The sequence below is a fragment of the Podarcis raffonei genome, chromosome 8, assembly GCF_027172205.1.
Source record: "Podarcis raffonei isolate rPodRaf1 chromosome 8, rPodRaf1.pri, whole genome shotgun sequence".
Lineage (NCBI taxonomy): Eukaryota > Metazoa > Chordata > Lepidosauria > Squamata > Lacertidae > Podarcis > Podarcis raffonei.
This window is the reverse complement of record NC_070609.1, coordinates 26,254,794-26,273,172: the sequence shown is the minus strand read 5'-3', so window position 1 is coordinate 26,273,172 and position 18,379 is coordinate 26,254,794. Positions and strand designations below refer to the sequence as shown.

At 47.4% G+C, this 18,379-nt stretch overlaps 1 protein-coding gene across 1 annotated transcript; it reads left to right on the top strand.

Moving 5' to 3' along the window:
- Window positions 1-864: 864 nt before the first annotated feature.
- On the top strand, window positions 865-16,793 carry LOC128418694 (metal transporter CNNM4-like). Its single transcript, XM_053398664.1, has 7 exons — window positions 865-2,336; window positions 3,964-4,104; window positions 6,817-6,945; window positions 8,008-8,177; window positions 10,862-10,961; window positions 13,625-13,770; window positions 15,513-16,793. Exons 1-7 carry the CDS (start codon window positions 917-919, stop codon window positions 15,609-15,611), a joined length of 2,205 nt encoding a protein of 734 aa, XP_053254639.1. The 5' UTR covers window positions 865-916; the 3' UTR covers window positions 15,612-16,793.
- The last annotated feature ends 1,586 nt before the right edge of the window (window positions 16,794-18,379 follow it).

The following is an 18,379-nucleotide window of genomic DNA, read 5'->3' as shown; positions in this document are numbered from 1 at the left end:
CAATGATACAAATGCATACTTGGGAGATAGAGAGATCAACCAACATAAGCTTTAGTAGACATTTCTCCCCCCTAGACTATGCACCCCCCCTTAACATGACATGCTTGCCTTTTGGAATTGTTGGGAACGGTGGATTGTAACTAGTGTTGTGAGTTGACAGGAGACCACTGTTTCCCTCATGGAACTACAGTTCCCAGACTGATTTAACAAACAATTCCTCTGCCCAGGAAAGAAAGAAAAAAATAATACTAGTAGGGTGATAACTTTCTTTTTGACCAATATCTAATACAGGAGTTAGGAATCTTTTCCAGACTGAGGGCCATATTTTCTCCTGGGTAACCTTCTGGGGGCCACATGCCAGTGATGGGCAGGGCCAGAAACAAATGTGAGGGGAGCAATATATATACTTCTTAATCTTACACACAGTAGGCTTATTTTACGTACCCTCATCTACTCCATTCAAGCAACCAAGAGGCATTATCAGAGTTCAAGGACACATTCCAGTCAGGAGGAAACACTCACAGAAGTGGCAAACTATGGTTGGTGAAGAGGGTGTGGCCTGGGAAGAGGAAATATGGCTGAGGAAAATGTGTAGCCTAGAGAATGACCTGAAGACCAGAGAGATCTGGGGGGGCCAATTTCTCCCTCAGAGCAAGAACTGGCCATCTGTTTAGGGTGCTGACCTCTGACAGGACCTTCCCCTCTCCCCACACCATGGAAGAATATATCAAATATCTCCTTCAAGTGTGGAGTTATTTAAGCCACTAGGAAACAGTGTGGCATGCAAATGAGGTGAGTGTGTCTGCATATGAGATGGGTTTATGACATGTGCTTGTATAGCCCAGTGTGTTCACCTAGAGAGTATCTGGAGGGAGCTACCATATGGTGGTACTGATCAAAGGAGCTCTCAAGGGACATGTCCACAATGAACGGTTTGGGGAGTTGCCTGAGCTGGAGGGATGAGGATGCTGGACTGGTATTGCTGCTGCTAAGGTATCTCTTCTTTCTGCTGACGACGTTCCCTTTGCCAGCCACTGCTGGGAATGGGGTGTCTAGTAGAACAGTCATTTTAGGCATGAGGGTGGAGAACAGCACCAAACCAGGTACTACAGTCTTGGAAAATGGCATCATCCAAGTGGTGGAAGGAAGCACCATCCGGCTTCGGATCTTCGGCCAGGGCATCCACCGACCTACTTGCCAGATGTTATACTTTGCTGACTTACCTGATGTGTCAGATGCTAATGCTCATGGGGACCCCTGCATCAAGAAGAGCAGTGACATGCTGGTGAACCCATACTGCCACGAGGTACGGAACACCACTGCCCTGGTGGATGTGTCAGTTCAGATCCTGCGGAAGGAAATCGAGTTCAAGAACTATGTGATGTGCTTGGAAGATCATTCGGGCAAGCCACGGTATTGGTTCAGCGACCGCGATTTGGTGATCCAAGTGATCGAGGGAGATAATTTCAAACTGCCTCTCTGGCTGAAGTTAGTCCTGGTGGTCATCCTGCTGGCGTTGTCAGGCATGTTTAGTGGTCTCAACCTGGGCCTGATGTCCCTGGACCCCATGGAGCTGCGCATCGTCCAGAACTGTGGCACACCCAAGGAGAAGAAGTATGCCACCATGATCGAGCCTGTTCGGCGGCACGGCAATTACCTGCTCTGTTCTTTGCTCCTCGGCAATGTCTTAGTCAACGCCTCCTTCACCATACTGTTTGACTCCATGGTTAGCGCAAGCCTTCTGGCTATAGTGGCTTCTACATTTGGCATTGTTCTCTTTGGGGAGATAATCCCCCAGGCCCTCTGCTGCCGCCATGGCTTGGAAGTGGGTGCCAAAACCATTGTCATCACCAAGTTTGTCATGCTGCTGACTTTCCCTCTCTCCTACCCTATGAGTAAAATACTGGACTATGTACTCGGTCAAGAAATGGGCCTTAGGTACAACCGAGAGAAGCTGATGGAGATGCTGAGGCTGACGGAGCCGTACATGGACCTGCTGAAGCAAGAGTTGAATATCATCCAAGGAGCACTGGAGCTGAGGACTAAGGCAGTGGAGCACGTCATGACCCCCCTGCATGATTGCTTCTTGCTCAACAGCAACGCCGTCCTTGACTTCAACACCATGACGGAGATCATGGAGAGCGGCTACACACGCATCCCCATCTACGATAAGGAGAGGACGAATATAGTTGATATGCTGTATGTCAAGGATCTAGCCTTTGTGGACCCAGATGACTGCACCCCGCTGAAGACGATCACTAAATTTTACAACCATCCGGTGCATTTTGTTTGCCACAATACCAAACTGGATGACGTGCTTGAAGAGTTCAAAAAAGGTAACAAGGTGGAGATCGAGTCAGCTTCAGCCTCCATTTAAAAGTTAACTTTTTGTTTCTCTTTTGGAGAAGGAGCAACTTTAAAATAGTGGTTACCTTTAGAACAGGCCAGAGGGGTTGGTCATCATCCAGCGAAAGTGATGGCATAGATTGGTTGGTGCCAAGATTTTATGGATGACAGAAATGACCCTAGCATTTGAGGCCCAGTGTCTCCCCAGGCAGAACTCAGATGAATCACAAGAGGTGGGGTGAGTGAAGAGTTCAGCACTCCATTATATAGCACCCTGTCAGGGGCAGCCCAACCTGTTTTGCCACCTGAGGTGAAACAGGAAAGTGCCACCCGCGTTGCCACAGCCTTGTGAGAGCCCCACAAGACCTCATGGAACTCTCGCAGGGCTCTCGCAAGATCTTGCCATAACTCAGAAGTCTCTGCCACTTCTCTTTACTTCTCTGCTGGTGGGGGCACCCATGGCAGCACCACTTGGATTCTGCCACCTGAGTCGGCTGCCTCACTCTGCCTCATAGGTGAGCTGGCCTGAGCACATGGCTCTGTCATGGCTCTTGGCCTCTGGGGATGACTGCCCTGTAACTTCTCCCACTCCATAGCCATAAGGATGTAAGAAGAGCCCTGCGAGATCAGGCCAAAGGCCCATCTTAGTCCAGCATCCTTTTCTCCCAATGGCCAACCACATGCTTATAGGTAGCCTGCAAGCAGGACCTGAATGCAACAGCCCTCTCTCCACTTGTCTTTCCCTGCAACTGGTGAATCCTATGCAGAAGCAGGTGACTGCAGAATCAGCTACAGGCACTTTAAGGATTGCAGGCAGCTTTCCTGAAGGAACAGGAGAAGGATCTCCTACAGCCTTCCCCAAACCTGGTGCCAATCTCCAGGTGTTGTTTTTCTCTAACTCACAGCCAGAATAGGGATGCCAGGAGTTGTGGTCCAACAATATCTGGAGGGCACCAAATTGGGGAAGGCATATATACTATGACTCTTCTTTAAATGCAACAGTTGTCTTAGTTAAAGCAGAATGGAAGCAGGGGATCTACAGGATGAAAGAAAAAGGCATGTCGGAGGTGGGATTGCATTGAAAGCAGAAAAGTCCTGTGTCCAGTCCCTGACACATTCCATTTAAAAGGGTCAAATAGCAGAGATGTGGAATATTATTTCCCATCAGAGACTTTGGGGAGCCACTGCCAGGCAGAATAGGCTGGGCTAGATGGACAAATGGTCAGACCTATAGATAAGTTTGCTGAAGAGCTGTAAGTTACACCTTGAGAGAAACAGGTTCCCCATCTCCATGAAAGAACATCTGTGGGCCAAAGCCAAGATTATATAAGAATTTTATTTAATGGATATACCGGTAAAACTTTTTTGAAACTAATTTATATATATATTTGTTTGTTTTTAAAAACACCATCAAATGATGTCTTCGCCTCAGTGCATGGGTGTAGCCAGGGTTTTTGTTGGGGGGGGGCAGGACTTTGTTAGGGGGCAGAACTGATGTGATTAGTCAGTTAGTTAAGTACTTCTATTGTTTTACTTGATTTAGGGGGGCAATTGCCCCCTGCTTCTCCCCTTGGCTATGCCCATGCCTCAGTGATATAATCAAAGTCTGCCCCACAGGTAAATCTCACCTGGCCATTGTCCAAAAGAAGAATGAGGTTGAACATGAAGATGAAGGTGAAGTGTTGGGTATCGTGACCCTGGAGGATGTCATTGAAGAGATAATCAAGTCAGAGATCCTGGACGAATCAGATCTCTACAGTTAGGTTCATTCCTAGTTGTTTTTCTACCTATGAAACAGCAGTGTGTGTGTGTGTGAGTGAGAGAGAGAGACAGACAGACAGACAGACTCACTGCATTATATTTCCTCATCTTGGGTGTGGGTGGGGGAGCTATGGCCCTACAGATGTTGTTGGACTTTAACTTCCATTAGCCCCAGTTAGTATGGCCAATTTTTAGTGATGATGGAAGTCCTACAATATTTGGCAGGCCTTGTGTTCCTCACCTGTCTTCAGATGGAAGGCTTAACACACACTGTGCTGTGGCAGGTGCAACTGTATTTTGTTCCCACCAATGGTGACTCAGCTAGCCTATCTTGGACCACTGCCATTTCTGCAGAAAACTCTCTGAGAAGAACGGTAGAGGGAAAAGATCATGATCAGCACTAGTTGTTTCCAACTGAATTCTGCTCATTTCTCTTGCAGTCTGCCTAGAATCAATAGTGTCATGAGGTGATTTGGGACTCTGGCCTTGGGTTTAGGGTTACTGAGATACTGTTGCAGGAGCTATAATTGCTCCAAGCTGCAATGTTATGAAGCACCAATAGGCAGAATTAAAATAAGGAAATTATGGGCTGTCAAAACAAGGTGGTGCAGAAGTCCAGGACCTCACTCAGCAGAAGCAAGTGAAGGAATACACATTTATCTGAGGAGCCCTCCTGAATAATCATTACCTAACTGCACCACTGCTTCTGACCTGCTCCCAATGGTGACTGGTGCCCATTGGGCCTGGTGGAGCTCAGGGCATTGCAAACAGAGCCGGGGAAAACAATAGGCGAAGCGAATAGTCTTTTCTATGGCAACAAACGCGGGTGGCGCTGTGGGTAAAACCTCAGTGCCTAGGAGTTGCTGATTGTAAGGTCGGCGGTTCGAATCCCTGCGACGAGGTGAGCTCCTGTTGTTCGGTCCCAGCTCCTGCCGACCTAGCAGTTCGAAAGCACCCCAAAGTGCAAGTAGATAAATAGGGACCGCTCTCCAGCGGGAAGGTAAATGGCGTTTCCGTGTGCTGCGCTGGTTCGCCAGACGCGGCTTAGTCACGCTGGCCACGTGACCCGGAAGCTGTCTTCAGACAAGCGCCGGCTCCCGGCCTCTTGAGCGAGATGAGCGTGCAACCCTAGAGCGGTCACGACTGGACCTGATGGTCAGGGGTACCTTTACCTTTACCTTTATAGCAACAAAACAGTTCCCCCAACCCATTTCACGGAAGGCAACATGCTGAGGCTCAGAGCACTGCCCCACCTTGTCCTCTAGTTGCTCCCCAGTATTGCCTCATGGTTTGCCCTTCAGTCCTGGTGTCTGGTTTGCTCCTCCACCTTGCTTCCTGATTTGTCCTCCAGTTCCCCTTTGTGCAACTCCTAGTTCCTGGTTTGGGGCCCCCAGCTCATTAAACTGCAGACAGGTATGGAGCCCTGCCATTTATCCTTACCTAGCCCTCTGCGTTGCCAGGAAAAATGAGAAGCTTTGAGAGATCCCAAGTACAATCCAGGTTGTGTGTTGCCGGTATTTTCAAAAAAGGCTAAACTCCATGGATATATCAACTCTGAACTTGATCTTGCCAGTTAAACACATTTATATTTATACAAATGTATTTCTTTGGTGTGCCCTGAAGGGACATGATGCAGCCAACATGCTCAAGCTAAGCAGATCTGGGGCTGCTCAGTGCCTTGACGACGGACCACATGGGGAGTCCTGTGGATGCCATTTTGGGTTCCATCATGGAAAATTTCAAGAAAAGCCTAACTTAGGGTATCCCTGCCACCAAAGGCGTGGTGGGTGGTGTTGCGGGGGGAGGAAAGGAGACACCTCAGTGGTGATACTGACTTTGATACCATTTCAGTATCAGGCAAAGGTCTCAGCTGTTTTACCTCTGCTGATCACTCAGCCTGGGGAGACCCACCTAGGGACCATAAAGCTCACTGGGTGACTTTGGGCCAGTCACTATCTCTCTGCCTAGCCTACCTCGCAGGACTGATGTGAGGATGAAAGGTGTAAGGGGGGAACATCTGGATTTGTTAGCTGCCGTAAATGTACTTGTGAAGGCTGGAGTATAAAGTCATCCAAAAATGTAAAACAAAATAATATCATACTTCAAGCTTTTTGTATGGCAGCTTCTACACTTTGGAACTCCCTGCCTGTTGACTGTGCTCATTTTGGCAACTGCTTAAAACATTTTTTTAAGGCAAAGCTATCCAGATACATGTATGCTGATGTGTTTTAATTACCTTTTAAATATTTTCAGTTACATGTTTTGAACTGTTTTATTGATCATTTTAACACTTCTTGTAAACCACTTTTTATTATGAAGAAGTGGTATATACATTTTGTGTTTTAAAAATAAAATCCAAATGTATGCCAGTCACGGTAGAATCTAGCAATCTTTTCGACAAGGGTTAAAGGGGAAGGAAAATTGGTGCTGAGATGGGGGGGTCACCCCTTCGGAAGGAGGGACAAGACAGGAAGCTCCCAAATTCCACGTCACTGGTTTCTGAGCCATCTCGCAGACAGCTACCATGTGCTTTCAGATTTTCCTCAGTGATCATGAGGACTAGAAATGTATATGTTCTTTTAGATCCATATGCGACTGCAAGATTCTGTTCTCTCCATTTCCTTCCACTCTTACATTGCGTAGTGTGCCCATGGCTGCTTCTGTAACCACACAATGTAGTGATTCCTTATTTGGTTTCCTCCCTTGCAGCCTACAATCGTACCAGAAGACGAGATGCCAGCCCAAGGAAGTGGGACTTCTCTGCCTTCAGGGGCAATGACACTGAGTTGAAGATCTCCCGTCAGCTACTCCTGGCTGCGCACCGCTTTCTCTCTACAGGTACGAGCCCTCAGGGACCACCTGGGCCACTGGGAAGGCGGAGAAGGCCATCTAGCATGACCATGAAATCGCTTGATAACTCCTTGCAGGGTTGACCCTGCAGCACAGCAGGATAAATTGGCCTGCTTCAGGCAGCACTGTGATGGGCAATGTGGGCCTGGCTCTACCGTTAGGCAGAGTGAGGGGGCTGCCTCGGGCAGCAGATGCTGGGAGCAGTGAGGTGCTTGAGGACAGAGCTGTGTGTGCCACACCATCTGCCCTGTACATCCTAAACTAGTATGAACATGAGTACATAAAGAGAGCCGTGCTGGATCAGGCCAAAAGCCCATTGCACATCAGTGCAGCTGCACTCTCCCCATTTGTGATTCCCAACAACTGGAGTTCAGAATAGGAAAGGACAAGAAAATTGATTCAGTTCACACTTAAAGCCAAACCTACCTGATTCACATTTTCTAAAACAATGCAAGAACTGAAACATAGCCATCCTAGAACATTCATACTTCCTCAATGTCTGCAGCCCAGTTATCCAGCCATGTAATGTGCACAAAAATGCATTAATTGGAATCAAGTGCCATAAAAATGCATATATTAGTAACAGATGTAAAACAACTAGTTATCATAAATAAAAGTACTGCAGAGGGGAAGAGAGGTAGGACATCAGCTTTGAATGCAAAGGGTCCCAGGTTCAGCCCCTGCCCCCAGCGTCCTCAAGTAGGGCCAGGAATGTCCCGACTGATCTGAAACTTAAAGCCAAACCTACCTGAGTCACACACATGCATATTCAAACTCCTAGCTCTGTACACATACAGAGTATCTTCCCAATGAGCTGTGCTCCTGCTCAGTTCCTGTTCACTTCAGTGCAGCAGGCACAAAAGGATTTCCAGGCAGCTGACACCCATAATATGTGAGTGCCATCACTCTCCTACTCTGTTCCATCCGACGCCACCCGCCATCTGCCTCCAGCTGGCTAACTTGCTTTGCCTCATGGTGGCATGGATCTGGGAAAGGATTTTGCTTCCAGGAAGCATCCTTTGATTCCTGTTCCCTCTCCTTGTCACGCAGAGGTCTTGCAATTTTGCCCGAGCCTCATCTCCGAGAAGTACCTGCTACGTCTCCTCAAGCATCCTGGTGTCATCTGTGAGCTGAAAATTGATGAGCATGACAAGGAATCTCCAGAATATAACTTGTATGAAAAGAATAAGCCGGCAGATTACTTCATTCTCATTTTACAGGTACTTTGTTGGCACTTCCTACTCTCTCCGCACAGCCAAGGAAGCACCAAGTGCATGACCCAACCTGTGGGTCATCAATGCGGCACTTTTGGTAGCCAAGGTGCCCACAGATGTCTTCCTGGTGCCTGCTGGGTCCCATCTCTGTGCTGAAAATTGAAAAAGGCCTTCTTTAGCCAAAGGGGGTGGGGAGCAAAGCACATGTGTGAGGCCCACAACAACTTCTATGGTTTGGCATAAGGGCCCATGGATGCAGAAGTACCCCATGCTTAGGCTATAGTCATGTATCCAGACAAGGCGACTCTCATGGTCCCTTCCAACTGTAGTTCCATGATTCTGTGACCCTGCTAGTGACAGACCAATTGGAACAGAGCCCACCTTAAAAGTCTTATCACTGGTGGCACTCCATGTGGTATGTCAGTACCAACTGCGTGTCCTACGGCAACTGTGTACAGCATCTTCAGGCCAATGTTGCAGAACACAAAAGGGGGAGGGACCCATGAGGTCATCTGGATCAACCCCCTCGTGTAGGAGGAAATGTGCTCACCATCATCCCTAGTGGGGCATGACACACTACAGGATATATATAACTACACACCAGCATACATGTATATATATGCAGGCATACATAATACAATAGGAAGGCCACTGCTGGACATCTAGTCCAACCAAGCAAGCTGGAAAACCAGTATACACACAAACATACACGCATGCATCCAAATTAATTCTATTAGTAATCCTGTGTAGGGTAATAATTGGTGCCATAACAGGAATATGCAGCTGCCCCATACAGGGATTGGACCTGCCACCTTTGGCAGTTTGTAAGAGGCACTGAGCACAAACCCTCCATTGTAGATGCCAAGCGATAAACCAGGCATCTACTGCGAACGTGCTTGTGCAGATCACATGGCGCCGACCATGTGGCCAAAAACAAAATGGCGCCGACCATGTGATCACAGCAACATGGCACTGTCCATGCATCAGGGACAAAATTAACACCAGCCATGTGAAATAAACTGGTGCTGAACTTTGTCCCCAAGGGGGGGTTAGCCTGGATGCAGCCCCTCCTCTCCCCCTCCCCCCAAGGAGGCCGCTGCTTGCGGACCCAGCAATCCGCCCGTCAGCGCCAGAATAAATGAAGCCCAGCATTGAGGAGGAGGCGACAACAGGCACCATGACATTGAGACCATTGAGTAAAGGTGGGTCCAACTGTGGTGGTGGCCCAAAGGGCCCCTGTAAATCCTTGAGTGTGCTTCTAATAGAAAAGTTATGGTAACCTGTTATGTACCTTATGAAACTGATGATTTTGCAAATTGCCGCTGCTCCCCCCCAATTAGGGCAGGAATACAGCTAATACAGTCATACCTCGGGTTAAATTTGCTTCAAGTTGAGCGCGTTCAAGTTGCGCTCTGCAGCAACCCGGAAGTAAGGGAGTGTGTTACTTCCAGGTTTCACCGCTTGCGCATGCGCAGACGCTCAAAATGACGTCACGCACAAGCGCAGAAGTGGCGAAAAGGGGCTCCGGAACGGATCCCGTTTGTATCTAGAGGTACCTATGTATCTATGTGAATCGCAAAGATACAGCTCTCGTTCGTATCTAGAGGTACCTATGTATCTATGTGAATCACAAAGATACAGCTCAAAGCTAGAACATAAGTTGCTACATGGTGCAAATGGCTCCATAGGTTCCCAACACGCACACTAACACAATGTAACAGAACATGGTGGGAATCAGAACTTAATCAGCAGAAATTGCCAGTGCTTCTTGCACATGTGTATTAAACATGAAATGAGGTAATGATGTATATGATTGGTGGAAACTGAAGTGCTTTGTTTGAAATTTTATAAATACCACTGCCTGGACCACCAGGCGGGGTTGCAGTTTTGCGGAACAATCCGACTGTGACCTATTGCTTTGCAATAAACAAGACTGGACTCCTAACTCCTCACGTTTCTGAGTTTTATTGGTGTAAACTCAGGAGATAAGCTATTTTCTGGCTTATAACAAAACAACGACCTTCCTCGCTGATGCTCTGACCAGAATGGCTGACCAGCATTGACTGCAGCTTCCTTTTCTGGTCCCCAGCTCTGGCCCCAGGGCTGCAGCCAATTGGCTGATGGTGCTGGTTACATGGATAATAATGATTATAAATAAAATTCATTTAAAAAAAGATTGATGGGAGTCAAAGTCCAGCAACATCTAGAGGGCCACAGGTTCCCCATTCCTGCAGTACTGTAAGTAAAAAATAAAATAAAATAAAAAATTATTGCAGAATCATAGAATTGTAGAGTTGGAAGGGACTATGAGAGTCATCTAGTCCAACCCCCTGCAGTGCAGGAATATTTTGCCCAATATGGGTCTTGAACCCATGACCCTGAGATCAAGAGTCTCATGCTCTGCCCACTGAGCTGTCCTGCACAACAGAGTGATAGCAGCTGGTCCCTACTTAGAATTAAGGAGCAGGCCTTCTTTCTGGGCCTATCCTACGCATGCCAAAGCTACCAAGCCTGTTGTTTGAGAGATATGAATAATGCTTGTCTGCAATGCTTTCTTTTATTGGGTTTCTTGGGAGTTACTTCTGCTTGCCATGGGATGGAATGCTGTGAGATTCCAGATTGGGTGCTACAGGTTGACCCTTGTCTGACAAATCAAGTTTAAAGGTCCTAATATTGCCTCTCTGTTCCAGGGAAAGGTGGAGGTTGAAGCGTGCAAGGAAAACATGAAGTTTGAAAATGGACCCTTCTCCTACTATGGAGTCATGGCCTTGGGTACACCCATCCAAGGAGGTAATCTGCATTCCTTCTCCTCCCACTGTCAGAAACTCTCCCCAGGGGTCAGCAAGCTTTTTCGGCAGGGGGCCGGTCCACTGTCCCTCAGACCTTGTGGGAGGCCAAACTATATTTTGGAAAAAAATACGAAGGAATTCCTATGCCCCACAAATAACCCAGAGATGCATTTTAAATAAAAGCACACATTCTACTCATGTAAAAACACCAGGCAGGCCCCACAAATAACCCAGAGATGCATTTTAAACAAAAGGACACATTTTACTCATGTAAAAACACGCTGATTCCTGGACCTTCCGCAGGCCGGATTTAGAAGGCAATTGGGCTGGATCCGGCCCCTGGGCCTTAGTTTGCCTACCCATGGTTTAGGCTGTAATCCTAACCACATCTGCTCAGAAGCAAGTCCTACTGAATTTGATAGGGCTTACTACCAGGTAGGGAGATAAGAATACATCATTTCCCATTATGTCTTCTATTTGTCTCATGTATTTGTCTCATGCACCATTCCACAGCAGTTAATTCTCCACTAAAAAGTGCATCACTTGCCTTTCTGCTGCAGCAAAATTACTTAAATTACGTTGCTATTACATTATTCCACCCCATTTATCTCAAGTCAAAGGAAACACAATGCAGATGGCAGGGAAAAATGATAAGTATCCATGATTTGCAGACTGAAAGAAACACAAGCACACCCCAGGTTCAGTTGGTAGAGCATAGATGGGTTTTCTGTGGGAAAAGCAGCAGGGCAAAGGCAAAACCACTCTCACCCATGCCTAGAAAATGTGAGACAAGCAGAAAACCTCTTGGATCCATGCTTTCCAGGCATAGGACAAGCGGAAGTATGGGTGAGCCCTATGAGCATTTGGTCTGATTTGTTTGCGGAACAGTTTACAACAAGGAACATGCATCCTAGTTTTCTCGTGGGCAGGGGCGGAGGAAGGGGTGTGTGGTGGGGGCGGGGACAAAATGCAGCATGCCCTGAGCCACGGAGCATGCCCGAGCCACGCGTCTTTCCTGGGAGTGACGCGGTGGCTTGGGCACCTGCAGGCTCTGCGCTGCCACAAACAGTCCGCCCACCGCCTCCCCCCCCAGCTGTAGAGCGGCTGAAGGGGAAGAGGCAGGCAGACTCCTTGGAGGCCCCACGGAGTGTCCTGCCCCACCTGGCCCTGACCCGCGGGCATGTGGCCCTGCCCCTGGCTCTGTCCCTGGGGACAGGGCACACACGCTGCCCCAGGTGCCTGATCGACTTGCTCCACCACTGCTCATGGGGTTTTTATAATATTTTCATTAATCAGAGGCACCAGGTTGCCCCTGAGACTGAGGGGGCCCGGCATGTGATGCATGCAAAATGTCACATTGTCTGGAGGCCAAGCATTTTGGAGGAGCTTATGGCGACCCACACATGCAATGTGCACCGGCCTCCTTCAACAAATATTGATGGGGCTGAAGATACCTCGGACCCCTAGAGTTGGCACACCTGTCGTTAACCATTCAGTCCACACTTCCCCCCCATCACTTTCTTGGCTGCAAAATGTCAGATTTGTTTTTAAAGTGGATTTGTTGTGCCAGAACAACAGAGCATATTTGGTGGTGATGGAATTGAAAAATAAATTGTGTGTGTGCGTGCAAAGCGGATGAGGCAGCAATTAGTCATCTGTCCCTGTGCATTTTTGGAGGCTGGACAATTGCGTATTTGGTTTGCACCATAGTCTGGTGCCATCTAGTGGTTTAATCACAGCGATTCATCCATCCCCAGTACAACATTCAGGGAAGGGCCCTTGAGTTTCCCTGAGGGTGCCAGACCTTCTTGCGGCTGTTTCCCAGACAATACAACTCCCTCTGGCTCATCATTTCTGCTCTCTCTCTCCCTCTTGGTTAAAAGAGTCCTATAAGCAAGTAGTGCTCAGGCATAGGCATGAAAAGTCTAGCACAATGTTGCTTTAACCAAGCAAGCAGGCAAAGCAACCCCACCAATACTTGCTGCCATCCCCTGTTCCCCAGATCTGCTATTCTCAGTGACCAGCACTCTAGGCAGCCGCCCAGAGTGACAAACCTAGAGACAAACCTGACTGACTGTTGTGGGAGAGGGCTGACAGCTGGAAGAATGAAATGGAATAGTGGCATATTGAATAGTAGCACTTCACAAGGCAACATTTTGTTGCAGGTTCCAGATCTATATCCTTCCATCCATGGCTTCTAGTCCCCCAAGTTCTTTCAGGGGCCTCTTTACAGGGATTGTGTCCTTGGCAAGGAGAGACTCTGAAACACAACAGATGTGGGACGCATGCGCATAATCAGCGCTAGCCTCAAAGCAGAACCATTCCCCGCCACCCAAAAAACAACAGCACACCCTTGCTGTTCCCAGAGGCTGCTTCTTGCAGATTGGAACTGTTTATGTCTGTGTCCAGTTCAATGTTCCCTCTTGTTCCCTTTCTCTTGGATACACTTTCCTAGGCAGGACCCTGGTCTGAGCCCCTCCCCTGCTACATAAATGTGACTTGCATTTCTAGCTTCCTTGGGTTGGTGGAAACATGGCTGAAGGCGGTTCAGCAAAAGTAGATGGAGCTTGGGGGGGTTGGCGGGCCAAGGGAAGAAGCCGGGGAAAAGACCGAGGGGAGCAGGCTGGAGCATACAATTCTCGCCTCACTTTTTCCCATGTGCAGGTATGGAAATCATAGGCTCCCAGATTCGCATGAGCAATATGCAATGCTTTAGCATCACCAGCACCAACCAGGTCCTCCCCAGCAACAGCCTACAGTACATGGCAGACTACACTGTCCGTGCTCTCACTGACCTCCTGTACATCAAGGTGAGGCCTCAACGGATTTGTTTGACCCCCGAAAAGGAGATTCTGGGTGAGGTGAAGGGTGATACTTTCCTAATAGATGCCGGTATATTCATTCATCTATAACAATAATGGGGAAACGTTAGCACCCCAGATGTTGCTTTGACAACTCTCATCAGCTCTAGCAAGCCTAACCAGTGGTCGGGGAAGATGGAAGTTGTAGTTTGGCAGCATCTGAAGGGCCCACCTCTGATCTAGAAAATTCCAAAGCTGCCCTCAGTTGAGAAGACAGCTTCAGCTGGATTCACAGTCATTTCCTTTTCTCAGGGGCAAATGGAATGTAATGGCAGCAGACCTGTGTGAAGACATGGGTCTCCCAGGACATTCCTCTAAGGCAATGGGATGCAAGGGGCATGACTAAAGCACTTCTATGTAGGTCTGCTCAGACATAAGTTCCTCTGAGTTCAGTGGGACTTCTTCCCGGGTAAGCATGCATAGGACTGTGGCTTTGCATTCACTTTTTGCAGGGTCATAGCCCCACCAGTGAATATTTTTGTGTACTAGGTTGAGGTCAAAGGTGTGGTTTAGCATTTGGCGCTCAGGCCCAACCTTTGCTTTGTAACTAGCCATGCTGCTCAGGGCAGCCATTTGCTGTTGGCACCTGTGGCCATGTCTCAGATTTCCAAATGTGCCCCTGGTCACCAACGGTTCCCAACCCCTCATAGCTCATTCTCGAAATGGTCTGTTGAGGCAGGAGAGGAATGCCCTCAGGTTATAGGAACTTGAGAATGTGGTCGCATCTCTCATTATTTTTAAAGTATTCCACTGCCCATCTAGGCTTCACAGAATTGTGGGTGGTCTCCCTCCTCCCAGAGGCGGAGCTAGCTGCTCCAGCACCTGGAGCAGCGCACATGCTGTGTCTTGGGGGGGCAGCGCTGTGATGTCACACCCCTTCATGGATGACACCTGGGTCAGGCTGCACCCCCTGCAGCCCCCTTCCTCCGCCACTGCCTCCTCCCACTTGGGCAATTGATTTGACCATCCTGATAAGGCATCTCTTTAGACACCTATTTGCAGGTGGGTGCAAACTTGATGTTTGCTACTTCTGACTTCTTTGTAGCTTATTCTTTGGCCGCCTGCAGTTCTGTGGGAGAAGGGGCTGAGCTTCCACCTTAGCAGCCCCCACCACACCATTTCTGGCCAGACTACCTGTGTTTACATAAGGCAGGAGTGAGGAATCTCTTTCAGTCGGAGGGCCTCAATCCCTTCTAGGCAACTTTATTGGAACCACATGCCAGTGATGGGCAGAGCAACAAATGTGAATGTTTACCTTTTATACACCAGGCTGGTTTTTACTCACCCTCTCTCTCACACACCTCTGTTTCCTCCATCCAGGCAAGAGAGAACCACGATCAGAGTTCTATAATACATCCTAGACAGACAAAAACACTCAGCCTGCACTTTCCTTGTGTGTTTTTACCTGGCTGGAATGCGTACGTAGGCCTGGGGGAGAATCCTGAGGCCAGATAGTGAGGGCTTGGAGGGTAGCATTGCATAGTCCTCAGTGGTCCTGGGGAAAACAAAACATCCTGGTATTTTGCTCGAGAGCATGGTGGCCATTGCAAATCTCCTGTGTTGGGTGGCTTAGCAAATTAAATAAATTGTAATAATAATAGATAGATGAGGTCTGGTTGTGCATGCTGGATGCTGGCAGTATGTTTCTGGAGTAATTGCTTTCTCTCTCTCTCCCTTTCTCTCCAAAACAGATCACACGGAATCAGTATCAGAACTGTCTTATGGCCTCACTGGCGGAAGTCAACGCAGCTGCAAGTGTCATCCCGCAGGCTGAGACTTCTGCTGACTAGAGCCAGTGCTCCAAAGTGTGCCCCAGGCTTGAATTGTCTAGAGTCAGTGCTCCGAAGTGTACCCCAGGCTTGAATTGAATTGAATTTAATTGAATGAATCTTTATTTGCGTCAGCCATCGGCCATAGCAATCTTTCTTTCTCTTTCTTTGGCGATCACTCGTAGCCAAGTAAGATCGTCTTCCATAAACACGGTTTCAACAATGAGTCCGTAAGTGACTGTGGAGGCCAATTCTGGATCCACACATCTTTCCACAGTGGGGACATTGGTTTCTGGGCGGGAGTTGATCACGGTTGGATTTGCCAAGCGTGCCTTCCTCTTAGCATGTTTCTCCCTCGCGTCCTGAGTTCGAGTGTCTTCAAAGTGTCTTCAAAGACACCTTTGGTAAAGGCTGTTCTCCAATTGGAGCGTTTGCAGGCAAGTGTTTCCCAATTGTTGGTGTTTATACTACATTTTTAAAGATTTGCCTTGATACAGTCATTAAACCTCTTTTGCTGACCACTAGCATTACCCTTTCCATTTTTAAGAGTAGTTGGTTTGGAAGACCGATAATTAGGCATCTGCACAACATGACCAGTCCAACAAAGTTGATGTTGAAGAATCATTGCTTCAACACTGGTGATCTTTGCTTCTTGCAGTACACTGGTATTAGTACGCCTGTTTCTCAAGTGATGTGTACAATTTTTCAGAGACACCGTAGATGGAATCTTTTGAGGAGCTGGAAATGGCATTTATAAATAGTCCATGTTTCACAAGCATACAGTAAGGTTGGTAGTGCAATAGCTTTGTAAACAAGCATTTTGGTTTCCCTGCGAATGTCCCGGTCCTCAAACACTTTGCACTTCTATTGGGAGAAAGCCTCACTCACAGAGCTCAGGCAATGCTGGATTTTGGCATCAATGGCGGCCCTTGTGGAAAGATAACTGCCCAGGTAGGAGAAGTGATTGACATTTTCCAACATTACACCCTTGAATTGGATTTGTGGTGCTGCAGAGGGGTTATTTTGTACCTGTTGGTGCAGCACTTTGGTTTTTTGGATGTTGAGCGATAGGCCAAGCTTTTCATAAGCTTCTGCAAAGATATTTAGGATGGTTTGGAGGTAATCCTGTGAGCGTGCACACACTATGTTGTCATCAGCATACTGAAGCTCTATGATGGAAGTTAAGGTAACCTTATTTTTGTTTTCAGCCTGCTCAGATTGAAGAGCTTTCCATCTGTTTGATATATGATTTCTACTCTGGTGGGGAGTTTCCCTTCGACAAAGTGTAGGATCATGGCAATGAAAATAATGAATTGAGTTGGGGCAATAACACAACCCTGTTTAACACCTGATCCCAGTGGTTCACTTTGAGAGCCATTGTTACCTGTGATTGTTGCTGTCATATTATCATGGAGGAGCCGAATGATGTTCACAAATTTCTCTGGGCAACCAATTTTCAGACGGACAGTCTACAGGGGATTACGATTTACAGTGTCAAAAGCCTTAGTTCGGTCAATAAATGCCATATACAGGGGTTGGTTTTGCTCTCTGCATTTTTCTTTAATTGAATTCATCTTTATTTGCGCCAGCCATCGGCCATAGCAATACAACAACAATATGATATACAAAGAATAAAAATAAAAAGTCAATTATATAAAATACATTTTAGGGTTTTGATTCAATAGTCAAATAGTGGATCTTATTCCAATTGCCCCAGCTAAAAAACCTTGCAACCTTTGCTGTCACCTGCTCATTTTGATCAATCTCATTACATTCAAACTGTTTGAGTCTTCAGGGAAGCTTCAGTCTGTGACCTCCTCACTCCTCACTGGGAAAGTCTGTGACCCTACAGATAAGAACCAAAAAACCTTATGTTCCAAATGTTGTAAACCTGTCAGCCCTGCCAGAAACCAAGAGCCAAACATAGAACGCTTTAATCTGAGGGGGCAATCAGGTGACTTTAAATCAACAACTCTGACACGTCATCCTGGTGCACCCCAGGCTTTACTCAGTTCCTTCCTAAACAAGGACAAGAAGGGACACGGGTGCCAAAAGTGAAGACAGTTGTGTGTCAGTCCAGCAGGCCATGTGGAGCTAAGTCCAAATGAGATGCCGGCTACCCCACCATCAGTGTGAACCTCCCAACGTGTCACTTTCTGGTACTTTATTTCTCTGAGATAGTTTACAATACAGTGGTACCTTGGTTTACAACCATAATCCATTCTGGAGGTCCGTTTGTAAACCCAAACAGGTTGTAACCCAAGGCGCGCTTTCGCCAATGGGGCCTCCAAAAATTTTTTGTTCGTAATCCCCCCCCAAAATGGGTTGTAATCCAAAAAACGTTTGCAAACCGGGACATGCACTTCCGGGTTTGACATGCTTGTAATCCAAAACGTATGCAAACCAGACTGTTTGCAAACCAAGGTACCCCTGTAAAAGCACCTCAAGGTGAGAAACCAAAAAAAGAGGGACCTATGGACTGTTGCCTTGCCTGCCAGCCTTTCTATCCACTCTGTTTCTCTCCTTTTTTTGCTGCTGATTGTCCTCCTGTGAATTGCTATTATTAGCAATTATCTGTCGGGGAAAAAGCTCCCACTGGAGCCAATGGAAGTCTCTTCTTCCTCCTTTCTAATAGCAGCATAGCACAGGGATGAGCGAATCTGTCAATTTCGGTTTCCATCTTTTCCTCATTTTTCCAGTTTTAAGTTGAGTTCACCACATTTCTGCACCAGTTTTTTGTTTTAGGTCTTTATGAACATTCATCAGCATTGTAGTGTGAATTTCTTCTG